The sequence below is a fragment of the Triplophysa dalaica genome, chromosome 24 (genome assembly GCF_015846415.1).
Source record: "Triplophysa dalaica isolate WHDGS20190420 chromosome 24, ASM1584641v1, whole genome shotgun sequence".
Taxonomy (NCBI): Eukaryota; Metazoa; Chordata; class Actinopteri; order Cypriniformes; family Nemacheilidae; genus Triplophysa; species Triplophysa dalaica.
Genome location: NC_079565.1, coordinates 4,348,120 through 4,372,316, shown reverse-complemented (window position 1 = coordinate 4,372,316; position 24,197 = coordinate 4,348,120). Strand labels below are relative to the sequence as shown.

Genomic DNA, 24,197 nt, shown 5'->3' with positions numbered 1-24,197 from the left:
TTAAATGTGTGCTTTCACTGTGAGTGCGTGCGTGCTTGTCTGTGTGTCTGTCCATGTGTTTGTCTATGTCGATGTGTGCATATTGTGGGTATCTCTGTCTTCTGTGTTTCACCTTTTTCTTGTTTTTACAGGTATATGACTTTAATTCTTTTGCTTATAGTCAATATTTCTCATGTACTGCTGCTTAGTAACAATGGAAATTGTAAAAAGCGCTACATAAATAAAGTTGAGTTTTCCATTTTCCATGCAACTCTAGTAATATTATTATGTACTTAAATGAACGTTTTTTGATTTCAATAAAAATACGATTCGACAACAAAACACGATTTGGTTGTGAGGCCATGAAACTAGTCAAAAACAGCAGCTGAGAGCTAAACGTACATACCCCGTTTCTCATTTTTCATCTTGAAGAGCTGTGTTCACACTTGACAGAAGTGAACACATGTTATAGGCTCCTTACTGGGCCGAAGGGGGAAGGGAATATCAACACCCCTCCATGTATCCATCTGTCTCTCTTTGTTTATGATCGGTGTAGTAGAGGAGCTAAAATGATGAAAGGCACATGAGAACATGCTTACACATGCCAGGAGCTGAGAGAAAAAGTGCAGTTTTGTGGGTCTTGTGCTAAAATATGTAGAAACGTTTGTATTTATGTGTGAAGAAGAGCTCTTTTCCATTTACAACCTATAGGAAAACGTCTGTGAATTTAATGACATTTTTTTGTTTATATTTCTTACCTTTTCTTTTTATTTGCTTCTTTTTAATTGATTGATTAAATGCAACTGTCATTACAAATGCTGTAAAAATGTGTATTGTGCACTGCAGCACAGCAAACCATTTCCGGTACATAGGCTATGTACTAAATAAACTAAACTGTAAATAATTGTTAAAGACAAAAGATGCAAAGCTCTTAAAAAATGTTGTTGTTTTATAAATGAGTCCCTGACTGTATAAATGCAAAAGAAAATGAAAGGATCAAAAAGATGAAAACTGCCTTTTACGGATGAGAGTTGACATAAGAACACATCTTTGCACGGCTCCAGGAGCATCAAAGCATCTGAACAATAGTCTGCAAGATTTCCATGACATAATCTGTCATTAGAAGAGGCAGAATATTGTTAGGCAATCCCATGCACAAACGTTTGATTTTCAAAACTGCTGTCCATATGTTTCATGGTTTTGGTCATAGAAAACCCACATGTTCGTGGCATTCCTTAATCAGAAACACTGTGGAAGCGTAAAGGCTTGATTTGACACATGTGTAACACATTAAGTCTGTCTGCTTTTACTCTTATGAGGAGCATCAGCTGCAGGTTTTGTTATCTTTATGGTACTGCATGACATAGGAAACATCAAAACTATATCAACACATGAAATAGATCTTGTCTGTATTATACCTTTCATCAACTGTAACATATTCGTTCCACAGCCTGACTCCTTGAATTTATGCATCACATTTAACATAAGGGTCAGACGTCAGATCCCATTTGCCATGCTGCACTAAACCCATAATTGCACCAGCAGGGTATAGAGATGGGCTGTAGACCTTCTGACTCAGATTTTATGAATGGGTTAAAAATGGTTCCTCGATAGTGAAATCCCTACACTTAAATATCACATTTTATAAATAAATTTGATATCATTTTAAATGGTAAATTCAATGTTTTAGGAAAGTATTTTGTTTCAGTGTTGCGTTGAAATTATACCTCGTCTCTTATTTCTCAAAGCAAATCGAATGCTCCATTCAGTAATGTGCGGCTTTTGCACTCGCCGCTGATTGGTCCGTCGCCACGTCAATCAATGTGACGTCTTATTGTTGCTAGGGCGTTGCGAGTAACGAGCCGGTTAAGTCAATTCCGAAAGCGACGTTGTGAGCGGTGTGGTTTTTGTAAGATTTATAGGACATTATAAGAGTAACGGATTTATTTTTGGGATATGTTGAAATCTAGGATGTCTTCGCAAGAGACGCTATGACAAGCTATCACAAAGAAGGTAAGAAAAAGCAGTACGCTGATTTTTACGAAGCTGTACTTAGTTTTGAAATCGACCATGCAACGGATTGATGTGTCCTTGGACCAATCAGTGGAGAGATATTAAATCGACCTAAAATACTATTGGCGGAGCTGCTGCTGGGTGTGCGCAATGCTTTAGTTTCATTTCAAAATTGCGTTAAAACGTGATATACCTTATAGTTATATAGTACAAAAAACATAGCATATCTTGCTAAAGAACATATTTATTTTCATAGTGTGCCAATTTAAAGATTTACAGCACCCCTTTTCGAGACACAAAAAACGGCATGCTTTTGCTTCACGGCGCTGTAACCAATCAGTGTGCAGCAGTGGGGTTTGATTGACATCTCCTCTACCTCAGATGGGGGTTGGGGCTGTTGAAGTTGATAACGCCGCCATCTTGAAAAGTGAACTCTGATGGTTTCTTTTTTCGCGCCTGTCACATTTTGTTATATACACCTTATTTCCACCAGAACCCACGTACCTCGCATCATTTTTTCTTTTTCATTTTGGTGACCGTTCTAGTCAAAGGTTCTCCAGTCTTCATGCCGGACTTTGGCAATATTCCGCTGTCTTAATCGGTGCGTATTTGTGTTGTGTGTCTCTGTTAGCTTAGCAGTAGCCTGCTGCCACTTCTCCGTTTTGTTGAGTCAGAACGGGTTATTTTCCTTCCCTTTCTCTCATTACAACTTAAAACTTCTCACATTTAGTGCCGAAAATTTGAATAAACTCTGTGTTTATGAAAGTGTCAAATCTGTGGTATATTCCTGGCGGAAGCAAGTGTTAGCTAATGCCGTGGCCCGACATGCAGAAAAACTTCGGAAAGTGGGACAAAAAGGCTGTGTGTCAAAACCTAGTAAGCTGCCTACACAGAAAGCTTTTGGGGGCGTCAGAGGAGCTTGTGTTGCAATGCTTGAATGTGTCTGTGATGACCAAAAAATTGCTGTCCATGTAGGCTGCTTACTGGGTTTAAATACAGCCAAATGACCAGTAGAACTAAACAGTTTACTATTAATTTGTGTATAAAAGCCTTAGTCACTGTCTATTATATTAACTGATCACAGATCCATGCTTAATATATTTTTCTTTACACTACATCCAAAATCTCCCTGATCTCCTAAACAGATTTTTATAACTAGCCGGGTGTGATTGTATTCTGAAAGCTTGGGTTTAACATATCCCTCACACTTGCAAACAATCTAGTTGCTTTTACATGGCAGAGCATTTTCACGGTCCACTTGTGAGCAGATCATCTTTGCCGGCTTGATTCTGAGTTGTGTTGTTGTTTTTGTGGCCTCTGAGATGCTGGGGAGGTTTGGCAGGCCTTTTTATAGCCACGGAAAAGAAGTCACGAGAGTTTCCTGGGATTTCTTTCGGCTCGGAGTTAACTTACTTGTGTTGAACGTGCAGGTGATCTAATGTTACTGTGGTGAGTTTTCCACTTAAGTCAGCTAAATTGGCTTAAAGGGATAGATAACGTTAGTTAATCCAACAATGAAAAATCTGTCATTTACTCACCCTCAGGTTGTTTCAAACCTTAATGTCTTCGTTCCAGTGAACACAGAGAAAGATGTTTGGAGCCATTTTCAGTTCTGGGACAACATCCACTACCATAGTAGGAAAATAAAGGTTTGTTGGAATATTCTGTTGAACACACAATGAGATATTTTGAAGAATTTACAAAAATATTGAGTTCTCGGGCACCATTGACTACCATTTAATTCTGGTAGTCAATGACGTCCTGGAACTGAGAATCACCAACATTCTGTCAAATATCTTTCTCGGTGTTCATTGGAAGTAATTTATACAGGTATAAAAATAACAGGGTGAGTAAATGATGACAGAATTTTAATTTTTGAGTGAACTATACCCTTTAATTTGATGTGACTTGTCTATGCTAGTTTTTTCTTTGGCAGGTTTTTTCCCCCAAATTGTGTGTTGTTGCTGACTGGGACTTTAATGTAGTGAATGCATAGACTGAAAGACAAAGTCTAAAAATTACAATCAATATTGCACAGCTTTGTAAAGCACTCATGTTGTTAGTCTATGCTGTTATAAATGGTTAACATTAGCGAAGGATGACATCTGTCAGTTGAACAAAAACAGCACACGGATTTCACCGGCACAGATACTAAGTCAAATCCTACTAAAATCAATTTGGGTTTCTGTTTTAGTTATGTTGGATCTGGCTGTTTGGCTGTTGGTATGCATGTACAATGTTTTTAGGTATTCTTGGCTCATCACTAGATATGAATTTAAAACTGGATGTACCACGCACTTCACTAACTAGTTTGTCAGCATCAAATGTCTTTGATGGAGGATGGATAGAGGCCAGTGTCAAAGCTCTTTCAGGCAAGCCCGGCCCAACCCCCTTAGTCTAATAATAAGCTTTCCTTCCTCTTAGCCATTCATGAAAGTCAAGATGGCTGCTTGCTGGCTTTGTAACCTTTCACATCAGAGTTGCGTGTTGGTCTACCTTTGTAGACCGGAAAAATGGTCACTTCCCTAGTGCTATAAATAATGATTAGCTGTGTGTTGGCTTCAGTTGTAATTGGTATCGGTGTTTTAAGGTGACATATGTCAAGTGGAAATATTTGAAGGTAGAACAACAAAATAATTGCTTTTTTGATACTTTCAATGTTTGTCCGGTACAAAAAGATTATTTTCAATGTTGTGTACCTGTAAGGAAAGTGAAATTTTCAAGACGGTTGACTATCGGTAGACAGTTGCACTATGAACGGTCAAGTGTTGCTAGGCTGCCAACCTCACAATAAGGAACCTACTTAGTTTAGATGAAAGATGAAATGCCTCAGATAAAAAATGTTTATTGGACGTGTTTTATTATGTTATTAAATTATAGGGCTCCAGACTAACTTTTTTCCTAGGAGTAATGTAGCTCCTGAAAATTATATTTAAATGTTTGCAGTATTACACATTTAAGGATTGATTGAAGGACACAATTGAAGGTCTCGATTTTATTAAGGACACTTTTTCCCTCAAGTTCACAACAAATGTATAGAACGTCAAATAAATCTTAACAAGAGTATTTTTTTCTTGCTGTGAACGGATTTGAAATGATCCAGCGCTGTTTTAAGTAATCCACAGATTAATAAAGTTTACTGAACTGGGCTAGTTCTGTATTATACGTCTCAAATTTTATTAGTTCATCATTGGGGTCAATAAATCCATCACAGTAAACAGCGAATCACAGTTATGTGCTCACGTTGTGAGTGTGTGACTACATGGATTGTGCGCGTCCGCAGCAGGAAACACCAGTGACGTGAGTGACCCGTGCAGTTGACTATCACACACAGACTGCACTGTTGGCGGTCTCGCGTTTTACTCGTCTTTCCACATGAAATAACAACTAGAAGAAATTACAAATTTGCAGGTTGCACATCCGCGAGTACTTGTAAAAAATGCACACGCATTTGCCAGCAGACTGGAGCTTTGAATCACATAACCGATTCAATAAAACATTGTGTTTTTCACAGTGGTGAAGTATTTATTATAAATTATTTATGTATTTAAAAAATTAATTTGCACTTGTAATCTTTAATCAAAAACTTGAACCTCCTCTCGAAACAACATCTCTTCACTTCTGGTCACGAGGAATGTCACGAGGGCGGGGCTGCAATGACTGACAGATTGCAAACTGCCGTTGAAATATTTCACCTTTTAATGATCTAATCAGTTGTCAGTGGTTGAAATCAAGTCCTACCCTACTTTTTCTTTCTCGTTTCAGATTTATATCACTCAGGTATACGTCACAATACGGGAAAAAAAGACAAGCATTACTTCCGTTTTATGCCGACTTTTAGCATTTGGAAATTGTTGGTTTAAGGCAGCGGTCTGGAGGACCAGGATCGAGACCGCTGGTTTAAGGGATAGTTCACTCAAAGACAAACATAAAAAAATCCCGCTCTCACCCTTGTATTATTTCAAACCTGTATGACTTTCTTTTGCGGAACAAGCATGCAAAAACCATATTCATTTTTCATGTCATAGGTCATATACAGGTTTTAATGACATGGTGATTTTTTTTTTAAGTCTGAAGTTAAAAGACCTGATAAACTGGAAAAGTGTCCCTTGTTATTGTTATAACAAATGTGTTTGTTTAAAATGTGGTGACTAATAATGAAAGCTTAGGATGGAAATCATCAGAAACGGCCTATTCAGAAAAATTACCTGCCAGTCTAGATGGTTTTGTGAGAGGAGATGTGTTTAATTGTCATTCTTAATCTTCACTGACAGACGCTGTGGTTTTTTTTCTGTCTCTTCTCTGTTGCAGGTGTGTGTTAAGTGTTTTGCTGTGGCAGAAGGCATTTCTTTATGCATGTGGTCTGTACTTTAGGATCTCTCCAGTTTCTACTGCCTGTGGTTCCTGTAATGGGCCAGAAGTCCCAAACAGCACAAGCATCATTTTATTTTTAATCAGAGTTTTTACCCTCTGGTCTCTGCTACTCACAGGTAAGTCCCCTGGCACTTATCTCCTCTGTACACAAAAATTGCAGTAAAACAATAGCAGGAATTCTTGAGCAACATCTGGTCAATATTGGCACCATGTCTGCATGGTAATCGTGCTCCTGAAAATCCATCCTCACCTTTTCATTTATTCACAGCAGCACCATGTTTTGGAAGTTTGATCTGCACACGACGTCCCACATCGACACACTCCTTGAAAAAGATGACGTGACACTCACAGAGGTGATGGATGAGGAGGACGTTCTTCAGGAGTGCAAAGCTCAAAACCACAAACTCGTGGAATTCCTGGTCAGGCCACAGTGCATGGAGGATCTTGTGGGTTACATCACACAGGAGCCTAATGATGACGTGGAGGAGAAGATCAAATACAAGTAAGACCTTACGACCTTTTAGCTGCTGTTTAATTATCCTTTCAGGGTTTCTGGAGGTTTTTAGTTGTGGAAAAGTGAAAAAAAAAGTGTAGAAAAGATGATCAGATGGGCCATGTAATCCCCTGATTTATGAAATGTTCTCTAACCAAGTTGTATGTGCTATTAAAGGTATCCCAACATATCCTGTGAACTCCTGACCTCAGATGTTGGCCAGATCAACGACAGGCTCGGTGAAGATGAGAGTTTGCTGATGAAGCTTTATAGCTTTTTGCAAAATGAGCCGCCTCTCAACCCGCTGCTGGCTAGTTTCTTTAGCAAGGTCTTGAGCATCCTCATCGGTAGAAAACCAGAGCATGTACGTGGAATCGGCCTCATCAGTGGTGTGACTGCCAAACTAGCTTCTTTCACATGAACATAATACAAATTCTCTAAATGATTCTCCTCTCTGCTGCTAGATCGTGGAGTTTCTTAGAAAGAGGGAAGACTTTGTGGATCTGATGATCAAACACATAGGGACCTCGGCCATTATGGACCTCCTGCTCAGAATGCTCACCTGCATTGAGCCACAGCATCTTAGACAAGATGTATTAAATGTAAGTACTTAAACCTTTTGCATATATATCCAAAAGGCATAGAGTGGGACCAAGATTTGTATGTTATATATTATAATATTATGTTTTTCTGTCTTCTATTAAAAAATGGGGTTAAGTGGATTTCTTTGTGTACAATTTCATGGATATTTATTTGGACTTGTTTAAACTCAGTGTCATCATAATGGCACCTCACAATTTCCTCTTCATCTCTTGTCCTGCAGTGGCTAAATGAGGAGAAAATTATACAGCGGCTGGTGGATATGGTGCAGCCGTCTCAGGACGAGGATGTAAGTGTAACTTTATCCATTGAAATAATTCTCATATGCATGTCTTGTCAATGAAGATACAGGTAGGCTGCTTAAATGACTAGTAAGAAAGCTCTGTAAAAATATAAATATTTTAAACGCATCGTCTGTCTGCATATTTGTGGCTGTATTTGAAGGTAACTTCTCAAGAGGATTACCATCCATGCTGTCTAAAAAAATGCGTAGCACAGCTTGGGAGCTCTAAATATACAAAACTTGCAAGGAGATATTTTTAAACTTGTAAACCTACAGTTGCTACATCATCATGACCTATTCTTTCCCCATCCAATACTTGCTAGCTATGTAACAGTAATGGCTTGTTCCTTCCACACAGAGACACTCAAATGCGTCGCAGTCGCTCTGTGAGATCATTCGGCTGAGTAGAGATCAGATGTTCCAAGTTCAAGGCTGCTCGGAGCCCGACCCCCTGCTGGCCACACTGGAGAAGTGAGTCTGTCCAAAATTCTTAATCCACCATCAATGACTTTAAAAAGTGCAATTTTCGAAGGGATTAAGGTCAAGCTCTGGTTTGAAGCATGCTAATGCGACACCTTTTGTCGACTTGAAAATCACAATGGACCATGTGGCATCTATTTCAGACAGGAGACTGTAGAACAATTGCTGTTCAACATCTTTGACAAAGAGAAGAACGAGTCTGCTATAGTCAGCGTTATCCAGATACTTCTAACCCTCTTTGAGACACGGAGACCAGCGTGAGTGCATGTGTTTTTTGTTCAGTAAGCTTTGTTTACTGGATCCCTAGGACCACTTTTGATTTCTTAATGCCTTTTTTTTTGCAGTTTTGAAGGTCATCTGGAGATCTGTCCCCCTGGTATGAACCACCCATCATTCTCAGTCAATCAGAGTATTCTAGATGCTGTCAGGCCCAGACTGAAAGATTTTCACCAGCTTTTGCTTGAGCCTCCAAAGGTGAGCGTCACACCGGTGTGTGATGGTTAAACTTTGCCATGTTAAATCAGCTGATCTCTTTAAGGCTGTAATCTCTCAGTTCCTAATTACACTAAGCTTGAAACAACAGGAAGACATTGTGCCGGTGTCCACCTAGTTCTGCCCAACTCTATCCCCAGCAGTCACGTAATACGGCCAAAATCATTTTTGTTTGTTTTCTTATTAGAAAACCATCTTGAACACAACATGGGGGGTGCTGGATCCACCAGTGGGAAACACTCGCCTTAATGTGGTGCGACTAGTGACCAGCCTTTTGCAGACCAACACTCATATCATAAACCAGGAGCTCATCGCCCTAAACACACTGGGAGTCATACTAGTAAGTGCTTGAGTTAAGAGTATGTTTTGTGTATATATGCATGGTCCAAACATTCATTATTCAAACTCCTAAATGTTTTAAAATCATTAAAAGCTGTCTTTTTCTGTTAGGATATGTACTTCAAATACTTGTGGAATAACTTCCTACACACACAAGTAGAAATATGTACAGCCATGATATTAGCGATGCCTTCAACCCAAAGTGAGTCTCCTGAGATTAACAGAGAGAACGACCAAGAACCCATCAGAGAAAACATCCTTATTAAACATGTGAGTTTTTCCATCCCAATCCTTCAGAAAGCATGTGTTCGATTCGCACAGTTAAGTCTGATCGGTTCTGTTTGCTTTTGAATCGCAGCTCTTTCAAAAGTGCCAGTTAATACAGAGAATTCTCGATGCCTGGGGATCAAATGAGAAGGAACAGTGAGTCTGATCTCCTAAATTTGATTTGTTTAGAGTCGTCTTATTTGTATACCTCTGATGGAGGTGCTTAGAGAAGAGAGAGAGAGATCTTCTCTTAACACTGTATTTGTCTTTCCTCAGGGTTGAGGGTGGGCGACGGAGGGGTTACATGGGACACCTGACCAGAATAGCTAATTCTATAGTCCACAACAGTGACAAGGGCCCAAATGGGGTGCAAATTCAACAGCTCATCTCAGGTTTGTCCGTATACTCGATGTTTATTCAAAGTTAAGTTTTCCTTCAAGCGGTTTTCACTCATCCAATTCGTTCTCTTGCAGAACTTCCAGAGGAAGAAAGGGAGAGATGGGAATCCTTCTCTTCAGGACAGCTAGCAGATACAAACAAGAAAAACACTGTAGACTTAGTACGTGTGCTTGCTTGTATTCAGTGGTTTTGTATTTAAGTAGTTGCACTGTTTTGAAAGTTCCATCTATTTTCGATATGTTTTGCGTACCATAACATATATTGGTAGTTTAATGAAACTAAATATTTGCTTGCACTTTCATTGTCAGGTTAACACACACCACATACATTCATCCAGTGATGATGAGGTAGATTTCAAAGACAGCGGGTTCCACCAGGACTCTTCCCTACAGCAAGTAAGTCTGTGTCCGGATGAGCCCTCAAAAACTGGCTATACATAGCAATAATATATCAATAATGTATTGGTAAACCTTATGGCTGTTGCTTTAAACTGTTGATGAAGTTGTAGTCCTTCTGGTACTTTCTGATGTGAGACATAATTGCTGAGTTGTTGTGAAATGAAGTTCTTTATAGTGTCAAGATTATATCATTATCATTGGTCCTGGGTTTGCCAGGCCTTTTCTGATTATCAGATGCAACAAATGACGTCCAATTTTATTGAGCAGTTTGGCTTCAATGACGAAGAGTTTGCGGATCAGGATGATGTCGGGGAGTAAGTACCCACAGTGCATTGAAATAAATCGTTTGGGGGGATTTGGTATGTGTGTTGGGATTATTGTAACCATGAATTATTCTAGATGTGTAAATATTTGATCATATCACTGCCCTCTTTTTGTCTTGAGTAAACTGGTGTGGAATTGGTGATCCTAACACACTTGAGTGGGTTGTTTTTGTGTGTTAGTCATGCTGGGGGTGATGGGGTGAAGGGGTGATGGGGTGCTGAGAGACGTTTGTGTGGTGTCATTGTCTAGAGATGATGTAATCAAACTCAAATGTGTTCTCTTGCAGTATTTCCTTTGATAGAATATCAGACATCAACTGTTTTGTGTTGTCATTGTGTAGAGATGATGTAATCAAACTCAAATGTGTTCTCTTGCAGTATTCCCTTTGATAGAATATCAGACATCAACTTTTCCCTGAATACAAATGAGAGTGTAAGTATGTGTTTCATTGTGATGATTTTAGCTAGTTTAAAAAAAAAAGTGTCTATGAAAGACATAAACATGATGTGTTTTGATGAACCATTTGCGATGTTCTTCCTTTTATGTGCTTCATGATGTGGTTCGGTGATGAACACATAATTTCAGTGTTATTAAAGCAATTTTATATAGGGTTCTCATTTATATCTATGGTATGGTATTAAACAAACGAAAAAGCGATCGTGATGTTTTCATAGTTTCTTCCTGCTGTGCTCAGGCAAACATGGCGCTCTTTGAGGCCTGCTGTAAAGAGAAGATCCAGCAGTTTGAGGACACCGGTTCCGACGAAGAGGATATTTGGGATGAAAAAGACGTCACGTTCGCACCAGAAGCTCAGAGACGTCCTAGGTATCATACCTTCTTCTTGGAACACATTGTGCTGTTCAGTTCTTTAGTTTCTGTTTGGTTTACATGTCTCTCTTTTACCCTGCAGGAGCTCAGGAAGTACAGATAGCGAGGAGAGCACAGATTCTGAGGAGGAAGATGGCAAACGAGACCCGTTTGAGTCCGCTAATGCAACATCAGATGACAGAATGGAAGTGGATGCTGGGGATGGTGAGATTAAAAGTTTACCACTCTCTTATCTGTCACTTGTCTTAAACTGAAGATGAGGAGTCACACCTAATTGTTGGTTCAGGTCCAGTGTGGACTGCAAATTTCGACGACGTACCAATGGACACAGGCAACTCTGCGGCTCCCAGTGCACCTACGTCTGCCTCTCGGTCTGCAATGCCCGAACCCCCAGGCTGGAGCTCTCCAAATGCAGCTGCAGATGGCACGGCGGGCTGGGCAGACTTTTCTAGCTTCACACCTGTCAGGTACTGTTACACGCTGCCATTGCATGTTTAATTCGTCAATTAAAAAGAGCTCAAGTTTCAGAAAAAATCCTTCAAAAAGAGTTTTACAGGAAATGCACGCATTTACTACAATATGCACATGCTACATGTGGCAAGCTAAAGCTGTTTACTTTTGACTATTCATGTTTTTCTAGTAAACACTTGTTCATTTTAATACAACATTTTCAGGGATCCTGGATGCTATGTTACAAGAAAACGTCATTTATACATGAGTATAGTTAAGTGTACTTAAGAAATGGTCACATAGCCTTTTAACGGTGGGGTTTTTTTTTAGGGAAAGGTCAAAAACGATTTTAGTGAAACCCAATTAGTGTCCATGTTATCCATTTTTGTTGTCTGCTGTATTAATATGTGCAGGTTTGACTGCAAAGTATTTAACATTTCAAAGTAAACACTCACATTTTTCTATTGTAGAATGTAAATCTTCATCATTTCTTTTTGTCCCTCACTAGAACGTTACTATGGCCACCCACTGTTTCAGGTCATCTATTTGAGCCTAATGCACGCCACACCACTTAACACAATAAATGTGCAAACATCTTTTTCTTTCGTTTCTTTATTTAGCCCTAAGGATCCGTTGAGGAGCAATTCCCCTGTAGCCATGGAGACCAGCATAGAGACGGCAGACCCTCTGGGTGTCAATGCGCCCATGCAGCAAGAAAGTAAGAATAGACTCTTGCCGTTCATGCAGTTTATGTTAACACAAAGCAGTTAGAATAAATCCACCCGGTTCTCCAGACATAGATCCGTGGCTTTCCAACGACAAAAGTGGGAAGGAAGGGGCGACCTCAGAACCCGAGGAGGAGCCTCCCAGCGACCGCATTACTGAAACAGTCACCAATGGCTCCATGAAGGAGACGGTCAGTCTAACTGTGGACGCCAAAACCGAAACTGCTGTTTTTAAAAGGTGAGTCCGTTCTGCTGACTTGACATATAAGGTTTTCCATTAGTTCCTCTTTTGCCTCTTGCCTCTCTTTACTCTGCATGTAGACCTTATATCTTGTTCTTTTATTCCTCTCCTGGTGCACTCGGAGGCAGCCAGGCCAATAGCCACACGCTGTCGCTTTAAAATGCAGAGTTTTGAAACATCTGTTTTGTTTGTTCGAGAATGCAAACAAAAATATCTGTCCTCCTTGAACTGTTGCATTTCTTACAACTCAAGCTTCCTCTCTCTCTTTGGTGTGTGTGTGGCTTCAGAGTGTTGAAATCGTATCGGTATGTACAGCCAATCAGGGGGCAGACATCTTCCGTGTCTTTTTGTTTAATTTTTCCATGTCAGCCACTGCGTTTCAATTTGTGATCATGTTTTGTCCATTTTCATTTGTTCTGTTTGTTTTTCTTTTAAATGGTAATGTCTCCATCACCGTTTGCATGTTAATACTGTTTTTTTGCCGGCATGAAATGCCCATGTATCGTTAGATGTAGTACATTCGATCCTAAAACGTTCAAGCACATACAGTTCCTAAACTTTGCAGCACTGCAAACAGGAGTTGTGGGATTCCTTGCAAGTCCTTAGTTGAGGTTTGCTCTCACAGGTCTTTCAAAATAATTTATTTATGAGTACAGGCAGACTTTATAACTTGAGCTGTGGAATAGCTTTAATTTGTGTTACACATTTGATGAAATAAAATGAGGTACTAAAAATGATCAAAATTATATACAGCCTAGTGGAGTTTTTGAAATCCTGAAAGCCCGGCATGTGATCACTCAAAATTACAAGTCGTAACTTTTACACTGTAATCTCATTTTTTCATTCTAAACGCATGCATCGTCCAAACCAACTGTTATGTGGTTAACAAAGTCATTTTATGTCAATATGCTCACGTCTTTGTCCATGAACCCCCCTTTTTTTTCCCTGTTGCTTTTAATGTGGTCTCTTCCATCCTGCATGTTTGTCCAGCGACTTCTAGTGGGCTTTTGTTCTTTTTAAATCTAAGGGAATGAAAGCTTTTGAAAACAATGTTTTCTGCTCGTCCTGTAGCGAGGAAGAGAAGCTATCTACCTCTGAGGATACATCTGCAAAGGTCTTTGTTGCAGAAACTGGAGAATCTGAGAAGAACATTTGTCCAAGCAACTGTCAGAAACCAGGGTGAGTCTTGACTTGTTTATTGTTTTAATTGGGTAGTTTGTGAAATCCACCGCTAGATGGCGCACATTCAAAACGGATATGTCCGAAACGACAATAAAAGGTGTAGTGATGCTGTAAGGAAGCTTAAGCTTGATGACGCTGTGAAGGAGTGGGGAATAATGGGAATGGGAATAGTGTCGTCTCCACCGCTAATAAAATGATCAGACGTGAATAAGGAATCAAATCAGGTTTATGGAGGATGTAAAGTAATCAAGTTTTATAAATGTTTTATAAAATATATATAATAATCATATGTTTTCTGTCAGTGAAGCAATCTAAAACGTTGCTCACCTGTCTAGTAAAACGCATGCAAGATCAGCGTCTCTGTCTAGTAAAAATGTCTTTGTTGACAGAACCAGCTGCAAACGGTAAAGAACAAACGTGCTCAAACGACTGCACAAAACAAGAGTTGCTTGATAGAGTTTCAAACTAATACTTTCACATTTGTCCACGTGACTGTGTCGTCATGATTTCTACAGCAGTAAAAGAGGAACCAGAGGGTTACGCCATAGACCGTGTTAGGGAGATGCAAGGTCTGGAGAAAGCGTAACGGCTTACAGGAATCTTCAGGGAACCTCAGCCAATAATATAACAGTCTCTAGACTCTAGCTTTCCTTCATTCCGTTGTTATTTTTTACTAAAGTTTGCAGGCTTACCATCTATTGTCTTCGGTAATTTGTGGATATGACGCCATTGACAGGCGACTGCCAGACACGGCCCTGTGTCACTGGTTTTCTCATGATATACAAATAGTTGGAAACATTTGATATATTGGAAGTGCACAAATGAACAAAATGTTTACCACTGGCATAGTGTTTTTTGGATATTTTACTGCAAAAAGATGTCTTTAAGGGTTAACGGTTCATATTTTCAATGCCCCATGGTGTCAAATCCAGAATTTGAGACCTACGTTTTCATACAGTTCACCATTCATTGATCTCATGTTTAAACTGTTTTTGTTTCAGTCTAAAGCACTTAGAAGAGAAAGCAAAAACCACTTGCGAAGCTCTAAACGGCCCTCTAGAGGAAGAGGCCACCATGGACGAAGCCAAGTAAGCTCCAACCCTCCCACCCCATTTAACTCATGTTCATAGCCCAGATTGTACAGCCACTCCTCTCCCGCCCACAGATCAGAGCAGCGCACAGCCAACCTTGAGGCAGCGGTGAACGGTCCAGCGTGATGAGAGACGCCCCTTCATCCGGAGCCAGAAAGAACCACCACCACCACCTCCTCTGCTGCTGCTGCAGTTTGTAACTCCAGCACTGCACTGACGCCACCAGATCAGGACCAGCAATATTCATATTAGACAGTTGTACAGAGAGTTTGAACTGTATGAAGAGAAACGTACTCTAATGATTTTTTTTTTGCATTCGTTTATATACTATTGTTCTTATGAGGTGATCTGTGTGACATCTTGCCACTTAAAGTGAATAGTAATGTTGCTATAGTTAAAAATGATTGTATGAATAAAATATTTTATAAAAAGACAAATGTATACAGAAGCGGAGGATTGATAAAATGAAATGTACCGATTGGAACATCATGGTGTGACCAAAACATACGCTTGTCTTTTGATAGGATTTTCCTCTTGCACAAAATCTAGTATTTCATTTCCAAGTAAAAGCAACGGCTACAGAAATCTTAAATTGGCAATCCACTTCGGTCTGTTTTATTCTTGCGCTTGTTGTTGGGGAAACAAATTTTAAATATTTAGAATTTGATTTATTTTGCCACAGGTATTATTTGTACATGTCTCTTGTATCCTTTCGACATGAGCAAGATTTGGAAACTTTTTGGTTTAGTTTTTAACTTAATTTATTCTCAATGTTACCACGAGCCATTCGCGCCTCTCCCTCAATGAAATTCAGATCTTGAGTGAGTGAATGAACGGATGGGTCTCCATTTTGCATGTAGATATTAGGAGCGATTCTAAAGGGCCTGCATTAGAGAAGCCCAACTTTTGTAACTGTTATCTGTCTCTCCACACAGTCAACCTTTCTACCTGATAAAGTAATGGGAATGTAACATATTCCTGGTAATGCTACAATGATCATGCATCAACTTTTTTTCTTTTGTAATAAAACGCTATCTGTGCCAGCAATTTAGAAAAGTAATATTTATTTTTGTAATCCAAATCGATCTGCATTAATTTAATGGGAATGGATTGTAATCCAGAGCTAGAGAAGTTGATTTGTGGTGTGTGTTTGGCCACAAACCATTTGGTTGCAATTAATCGCTGAACCTTCAAAGAGATTCTAATGCAATTCTCTTGCATGATTTCTCTGGGGTGAACTGCATGTCTCACGTCATGTAGAGCATTTCTTGACGTACCTCTTCATCCTGTTGATGACACATGCATTTTTATAAAGAAGCCAACAGGTGTCAGTAAAGTGACAATACTTAATATTAAGGTTAAATCAGGATTGGCTACTTTTTTAAATGCATGTATAAAATCAGAGACGTTTATCATGCATATCAAGTATGCAGCATGACTATTACTATTGAGATTTTAATGCAGTTTCAGTATTGGCAGATACAAGTGTTGGTGCCTGTGTGGACTTCATAAATAACGCTTTGGTCTTGAATGATAAATCGTTCAGAAGCATAAGCAGTCAATCCTCAACTTTTTTATATATATAATAAAATAAGATGTAACTTCAGCAGTCCACATGCTTAGTCAACTCATCTCATTAGGAGAGGCTATACATTGAATTGTTTGTACAAAATGACTCAAGAACGCACAGTGATGGTAGATCAGGATGAAATCAATCAGTAAAAATGACATAAATCAATAAAACAACTAAAGCATATCGATAAGGAAAAGACCAAACCTGGTCTTTGCTGATGTTGCCTTTTTTTAGGTAATGCTAGAATGGGTGCACAAGAAAAATATTGACACCTTCAACAGCAAAACAATGACAGAATGGCAGAGGAAGGAGTTAATTACAGCCATACAAGATGATAGTGATACCCCAATTAGGTATGTCTCCATGGTTACAACATCAGCCACAAAGACCCAATACAGTACCATAACTATCACTGTAAGTGTTGCCTTTATTCAAACTCTAAACTTCTACTTCTGTACTCTAGACTTCTACTTCTGGAAAATTAGATGCTATTACAAACTATAAAATGAGAGCAGGACACTACTTTTGAGGTTTATGATCCAAGCTTTCCTGTCAGTGAGTTTTACAGACGGAAATGTTTGTCGTCTTACTGTCAGTTCATGTAACATCAAAAAAATATTTTCCTGGTACTGTTCCCGTTGAGCACAAACTACATCAAAGGAACAGGACATGTCTTCTACAATATGAGACGCATTGTTGCTATCACTTAAGACGTATTTATTTCCTTTTAAGAGTGAGTCGCCTCCTTCCATCACTGCAAGTCAGAGGGAGGCCGTCCAAACCTCTTTGATGTGTGTGAATGGAACAAAATCTGGTGTGTGTTATCAAATGAGAACACACCTCAATATGTCACACATGTGACATTTTAATTCAATGTAATACTGCAATATTTAACGTCAAGACTTAAAAATAAAGAAAAGGCTTTGCAGGAATACGATCAAATACGCTGTCGTGACACCACGAAGTTGAAATGTAGAATTTTCTAAGCGTTGCTCATCACAAGGCATGAACGTGTCGGAGGAGTGTGTGCACTATTATCTTCTATCTTTCTAAATTACCCATAATTGCAGAGTGACCCTATAATGTTTCCAAATTGCTCTTGTTACGCTCTATTATAAGGTTGTAATAACTGATGAATGAAGTGTAATTTTATTTCTGTACTTCATGTCCTCTATCAGTGTCCAGCGTAGGGGGTGTAGAAAACTCATTTGGAGACTATAGATTTAAACTGAAGCTTTGTCAACGTTGACCAGTTCTATGGTCAAAATGATTCATGTTAGAAGTTGAAGAGAAATACTAGACTTAAAAATTAATGTTCCTAAAAGACTAATGTGAGGGGTAGTTTCATAAAATAAACTCTTAATTTATAGTATATAATCCAGTAGTTTTCTTAAATATATTTTTCATGTTTATTTATTGATGTTTATTTCAATTGCCACCATAACCAGCTATGTTTTTTGTCCATTATGAATGAAACATGGACATATAACCTCTGTAAATCTATGTTACAGAAGACTGAAGTTTAAATTACATTTGTAAAGGCTCTTATGTCGATACCGACAGTAGGCAGAGAGCACGCTTTTGGTATTCTATAAGAATAACTGTCTAACTTAACGCAATAAACAATAAGTCGAAATAACGAAATAAGTCTACGATAAGCATGCATCATGACGTCAGAGACAGGTTTAAATGCTCTTTTTGAGGTCATATGGTTTATATTGACCAGTTACCGTGTGACACATTTATCTAAAGCAGCCACATTGCAAATGCTTTTTTAAATATGCATTTAAACCCCACCCTGCATGTTCCACAATGTAATATGCCATCAAGAGTTCTGTTTTATTAAGAAATGTTATTTCTTCACCCACACCAAAATATATTTTCCAATATTTTTCATGTAATATCAATGACCTGAGAGAAAAATTATACAAATTCAATTTTATTTATAGCGCTTTTCACATTGTGCATTGTTCCAAAGCAGCTTTACAGGAGAAAATAAAAACCAACACAAGCCATCACGGCCTGTGGAGAGGAACCCATCTCCAATAAATAAATGGAGAAAAAACCTCGGGAGGAACCAGTCTCAGCCAGGAGGGCCAGGTCTCCTCTGACCTGTCACAGCTGCACTCAGTGACATCAATTAAATTGATTAAAAGTTACTGAGTAAATGTTTATGAAATTTTATTTCTTTAAACTGTTTAGATCTCATTTTTGTCTCATTTTGTGACCGATATTATACAACAGAGAAATGTTATAAGCAATGCAGCTATAACTTCAAACTGTTTTTCTGTGATGCAGTTTAGCATTAAATACTAAGTATTGCAAATACTTGTTTTGACCAATAATGACACAGGTAGTCCGTCTCCTTTTTGTAATTATGGAAACATTTTATTTTTGGAAAAAATGGAGACCATTCCAAATTTACACTTAATAAGCATTTGTTTTATGTATTTTGGTCATTTTCCCTTATAGTGTGTGCTGAATTTCAACAAAATCAAACCTCAGGAGTGACAAAGTCATCCATTCCTTTGTGTAAGGAATTGTCTGACAGAAAACGTGTGAATGGCCCTTCTCTCAATTTGTGGACGAGATAAAAATAAGGTGAGATGTTCCTGTTTTTAATGGATTTTATGACGTTTTTAAATGTCTATTTTTATAGATTCTCTTGATGTGACGATATTAACATCCTACGTTTCAAGTCATGTGAATGATTACCCAAACAAGTTGGAAAAACATGCCTAAAAAAGTGAATTTGGCTGTAAGGCGAGAAGCCACCCTGTTTACAATTTGTATATCTTCCCTATCCTGAAATTTCTCGTGTTTCAGAATGAAATCTGAAATGTGAAGGAAATATTTTGCATTGATTTATTTAATGCACTGTAAAGCAGCTTTTCATTTCAGGCGTCGTGCCACAAAGCATGACCATCCTCTGAGGTGAAATCAAGTTATTCCAATACATATTTCTCGTTTTTAATCCAACTCTGTTTCTGCAATAGCCTTCCCGCAAGGATTGTCACAAATCTACCATTGAAATGCTAATACGGTGTTGTGTAGCTTCCAGAAAAAGACGTACTTCTTGGAAGCAGAGGAAAATGGAGCTTTAAAGTAATGTCTCCCACCGTGCTCATGTATCCAGTGATTTGAGACGTCACCTCTGTCTTTCACACTGTTTTTTCTCATCTGACAATGGGTTGGTACATCAACCCACCCCCCCCCCTGATCTTAAGCCTCATCCTCCATCATATCAGACCTAATCATTCTACATTTTGTGATGTGTCCCATTTCCTTTGATGGAGATTGCTCTAAAAGCAGTGAAAGTCAGCAGGCTTGCTTGTCATTGGGGAACCTGTGTGAGATCTGATTCGGCGAGATTGTGTGACCTGACATGACTCAGATTTTCTGTGGTCGTCATGATGTCCCCTTACAGAAAAAGTCCACTTCCAAACAAGTGAAAAATGTCTATTATCATCATCAGCATCCTAAATGATGCAAGTGAGTCGTATTGATCAGGTGAACGGTTTTTATTTTACATGAGTTTATTTTAGATGATACATCAGCCAAAACTTTTAATTCCGTGCTCACTTGCTTGAGTATTATCTGAACATGCATGACTTTGTTTCATTCCGTCCAACACAAAATGAGATGTTTTTAAAGCTGATGTTATAAGAAAAAATGGGGAGGTAGTCACATTCTAACACCTACCACTGATACAAAAACGGATAAAGCACTGGCAGAAAATAGCTTATTTTACAGACATTTTCGTTAATGCTAATATGTTATTTAATGCAGTGCAAAATGTAAAATACAGGTAAAACAACTGTTAAAATGAACATGGAAAGTTATTTTATATTAATACAGTATATTCCCTATTTTGAGAGATTTTTTTAGAGTGTACTTATGTGTTTTTGAATTAAAGAAAGTCACGTTCTTGGAAAAACAATGACGATGAGTAAAGTATCCCTTTTAATATTTTTCTTTCTGCATAAAGACATGAAAAAAATACAATTCATAACAGTTGTTTGAACACAGTGCAGATATATAAAAATATACATTGGGAGTGAGAACATTTTGTTCACTTTTCAATTATATATACGCATGTCAAAAATGAGATTGTAGGTGATGCACAGTTATTGATTTCTTATTGAAGTCAGAAATCACAATATAGCAGATAAACGTGTCTTACTATTGCTCTTATTGTTACTCACTGCTGTAATGTTCTGCCTCGGAAAACAAATATTGTGGAGTAACTATTTCGACAGAGACCCTTTGTATAACCTGCCATTTCTTACAACTAACCAAATTACACAAGTGATTATGTTTCATTTCATTTGAGTCTATCTCTGTTGTAACAGAATAACCAAATCAGACCAACCTAATCGAATTAAAGTGAGACCAATTTGAAAGAAGAAATATTCACTTCAGTATTATTTGTTTGTAAATGGTAAAGGCCAAGAGCTCCATTACCACCAGAAACTTTTTTTTAAACAAAGACAGTATTTAAAATAGCAAAAATTGTAAAATGTGCTATGAATGTCAAAGGAACATTTGCCTAAAGCGCCTTATATCTAGTAGTGATGGACAGGTGTGAGGAACTATCAACTCCATCAAAGCGACAATAATGTTTAATGGTGCAAAGGAGGAAATGATGTGCCAACTAAAAGACTCAAAATAGAAAAGATTTATGGTAGCCACTAGGTTGGTATCCCTAGAGACACATCTATACAAAGAAGAACCAATGGGATGAAAGTTGTAAGAATGGTCGGGTTGGTTTTAAAGCACATATCACGACTAAGGATCTAAATGTTGGATTAGTTTGCTGTACAGGGAAACAGAAAGACTCTGAATGTAGGCCAGTATTGGTTGCATATGAAGATGAGTCAGATATGATCGTGATGTCCAGAACTTCATGCATCATGATGAGCCTTCACAGTTTGGTTTTGTGCTTTTGGTGTCTTTGGCGTAATAACAACATATCAAAAGAAACACGAACAACTCCTTCATACGAGCCATTCGAGAATTGCAGGTACATTTCAAATAGAGAAAGAAGACAAAAAATAGGATTTTCTTTTATGTTCAACTTTTTTATTTTCATAGATAACACTTCAAATTTAACATTGCTGATATTAAACTTGTAAGATTTTTTTTAATCATTCTGAAAAATCAAAGTACGTACAGAAAAATGTCAACTTGTTATAGACAAACTGGGTCAGATATACAGTTAAAAATAACAGAGTTGACATTTTCCAGCATTTTGTGCTTTAGCTCCAGATGCTAACCTCAAACCAGATACCACATGGCACGTCTAAAACTGAAATGTATGTATTTTCATCGCATTGTTGTTTTTAAAAAGTGAATGAGAGATTCACTGAAATATCACAATAACAGATTTGACAAATAATTCATCTACGATTGGTGGATCCTTAACATGTTGTACAAATTAATAAATGAGGAATAATAACATACCTCAGTACCTTCCAGACTTTCCCGCAAATAGAGAAAAAGCACTGATGCTTTTCTATCAGTGCTTAAGATTTTTATGCCTTTTTATAACATAGTTAACAGAGTTGACCAGAACGTAGGGACGGACACAAAATGTCTTTTTTAATGACTAAAATAACACAGAAAATAGATGTTTTATGCAACTGTTTACATAAATTAGTAGAGTAAACAAACAAAATTATTAAAATTAGACGTAATTATTTCATGATAATTGAAGCTGAATATATGATTCAGGAGGCATAGACAGTCCAAAATAGCTACAGAGGGAGTCTTTTATTCTATATTTTCCAGATAAAATGTTCCCAAATACACATATTAACCTAGTTTTTAGTGATAGGTTGATATAATTTGTGTAAATATTCAAAACAGTTTCAATATTTATTTAGGATATCTCAGAATGTTTTGACAACTTTCTCTTGTAGTCCAACATCACAGTTTACGGTTTAATCAACTATGGCATGAAACCACGTGATGGCTGCTCTCGCATTGAAAATAAATGAAGTCAAAAAATGATGAATACATACAAAATAGTTTTACATTTCAGCATTCTGTATATTTTCGCATATTTTCGTGTTACACGTGTCTTACTTTTCAAATAACAAGCGTTATATGGGAAAGAAAGCGGACTTTCAGCTCGCGCTGTAATGGCGTCGAGTTCGTGTGAGGAGGTAACCATAGCAACAGTAGTCCGCTCGAGCGCTCCGGTGTTGTTGTTTTTTACTTTGTTTTGCATTTATCATTTTAAATAGCAGTTTAAATGACAAAACGTTTTTTTCTTGCGAAAAGACAACTTGAGTACGTATTTTAGGTATTAATAAGAATGATTTGATAGTACTGTTGTTGATATGTAACTAATTATTACATTTCCCCCGAAACTTTATAATATCGCCTACGCATCGTCAAATGTTTTTATTTAAAACTACCCTCGTGACTTAAAAGCTAAGTATTTTTATTATGAAGATTTGATTTGTTGTCGATTTTTAGTTTATTTGCCTCAGGATCGTTCGTCAAACCGGTGATTGTTTCCTCGCGAAGATCCCGGAAATGGACGAGAAGGATAACTTGAATCTTGTGAACCTGCAAGAGGTTCGTTATTTTATTTAATCGGGTTTTTTCCTGATTTTGTTTAAGTTTCAATGCAACAACTGAGCTGTCGATCTGAAATGTATGTTGTACGACAAAAATGATTTGACATGTTTGTTTAATAGATGACTGAGAGACCATCTTCCACCTTCAACTCTGTGAAGTCAGAGGAAAAAAATAATTTTGTCATCCCTGTTTCCCGTCCATCACATTGCAGATTCATCTTTGATCCATCCAGAATCAATTTCAGTCTGGAGCTTCTTGTATGTGACAGGTGGGCTTCTTTGTCCATGAAAATTAAAGAAATTAATTGTTTTTATAATACTAACGTCTCTGAGTATTATAATACAATCGTGTATTGTTTTATTTTCTTACTTGTCAATCTAAAATATCATGATTGTTTGTCTGAATTAAAATGAAGCTATAAAGGCTTTGGTATGGAATGAAAACTATACATTTAGATTAAGTGATTCTATGCAGTCTGTTTCATTTCATCAAGGGCCTCGTCTCCAACGGCGTCCGCTATCCATCCAATTGTTGAGGAACATCATCAGGAGACCTGTTGCAGGGACACTCAAGAACACTCTCAACAAACTGAGCATCACATGCTTGAAACCGCTCCGCAGACCAAATCCATGGAAATGGATAAAAAGGAATCAAAGATTCTCCACTTCCGACCAAAACAAAGCATTTTCAGAAGAGCCAACAGGTTTCTTCTCATCCTGTTCATTATTCTGGGTGTATTTTACATCATCAGGATTGGCATCTTATCCGGTTGCTTGGATGTGGAGGGCATTGCAAGGTCATGGAACCTTTCCAGGCGCTTTGCTGGAAAGTGTAATCCGCCTAAATGAACGACTGTTGACGCACAATAAAGCATTCTAAAACGTTCTAGTCGAACCGTTGGTTTGATATTTACGCAGACTCTTCCACGTGATCTAAAGGAACACAATGACATTTTATGTAGTTTAAATTAGTAAATAACGTGAAGCAAAAGAACGTTCGTCATTTTAAACGTTCATAAGGTAATAATGGGATATTGAGGGTGGAAAAAGGTGGCAGGATTCACAGTAAGTGGTGGATT

The 24,197-nt window shown here is 38.0% G+C and overlaps 2 protein-coding genes across 11 annotated transcripts; both read left to right on the top strand.

Annotated features, from left to right (window-relative positions):
* The first annotated feature begins 2,394 nt into the window (after positions 1–2,394).
* ppp6r3 (protein phosphatase 6, regulatory subunit 3) lies at positions 2,395–16,014 on the top strand. Of its 6 annotated transcripts, none has more exons than XM_056739747.1 (26): positions 2,395–2,593; positions 6,304–6,482; positions 6,635–6,868; positions 7,037–7,223; positions 7,324–7,461; positions 7,683–7,748; positions 8,101–8,213; positions 8,366–8,479; positions 8,567–8,696; positions 8,902–9,054; positions 9,165–9,323; positions 9,412–9,476; positions 9,597–9,712; positions 9,794–9,879; positions 10,028–10,114; positions 10,385–10,431; positions 10,819–10,873; positions 11,136–11,266; positions 11,352–11,473; positions 11,556–11,736; positions 12,340–12,437; positions 12,514–12,682; positions 12,973–12,990; positions 13,757–13,864; positions 14,869–14,955; positions 15,033–16,014. In XM_056739747.1, exons 3-26 carry the CDS (start codon positions 6,642–6,644, stop codon positions 15,082–15,084), a joined length of 2,709 nt encoding a protein of 902 aa, XP_056595725.1. In that variant the 5' UTR covers positions 2,395–2,593; positions 6,304–6,482; positions 6,635–6,641; the 3' UTR covers positions 15,085–16,014. The 6 variants fall into 6 exon arrangements, with proteins under 6 accessions (XP_056595725.1, XP_056595724.1, XP_056595722.1 ...); XM_056739746.1 differs by having other exon boundaries at positions 10,352–10,431; XM_056739744.1 differs by having other exon boundaries at positions 10,334–10,431.
* Positions 16,015–22,517: 6,503 nt separating this feature from the next.
* si:ch211-107e6.5 (uncharacterized) lies at positions 22,518–24,004 on the top strand. 5 transcript variants are annotated; one of them, XM_056739757.1, is made up of 4 exons: positions 22,518–22,698; positions 23,015–23,116; positions 23,239–23,387; positions 23,613–24,004. In XM_056739757.1, exons 1-4 carry the CDS (start codon positions 22,675–22,677, stop codon positions 23,965–23,967), a joined length of 630 nt encoding a protein of 209 aa, XP_056595735.1. In that variant the 5' UTR covers positions 22,518–22,674; the 3' UTR covers positions 23,968–24,004. The 5 variants fall into 5 exon arrangements, with proteins under 5 accessions (XP_056595735.1, XP_056595737.1, XP_056595738.1 ...); XM_056739759.1 differs by having other exon boundaries at positions 22,689–22,825; XM_056739760.1 differs by lacking the exon at positions 22,518–22,698 and adding an exon at positions 22,699–22,838.
* The last annotated feature ends 193 nt before the right edge of the window (positions 24,005–24,197 follow it).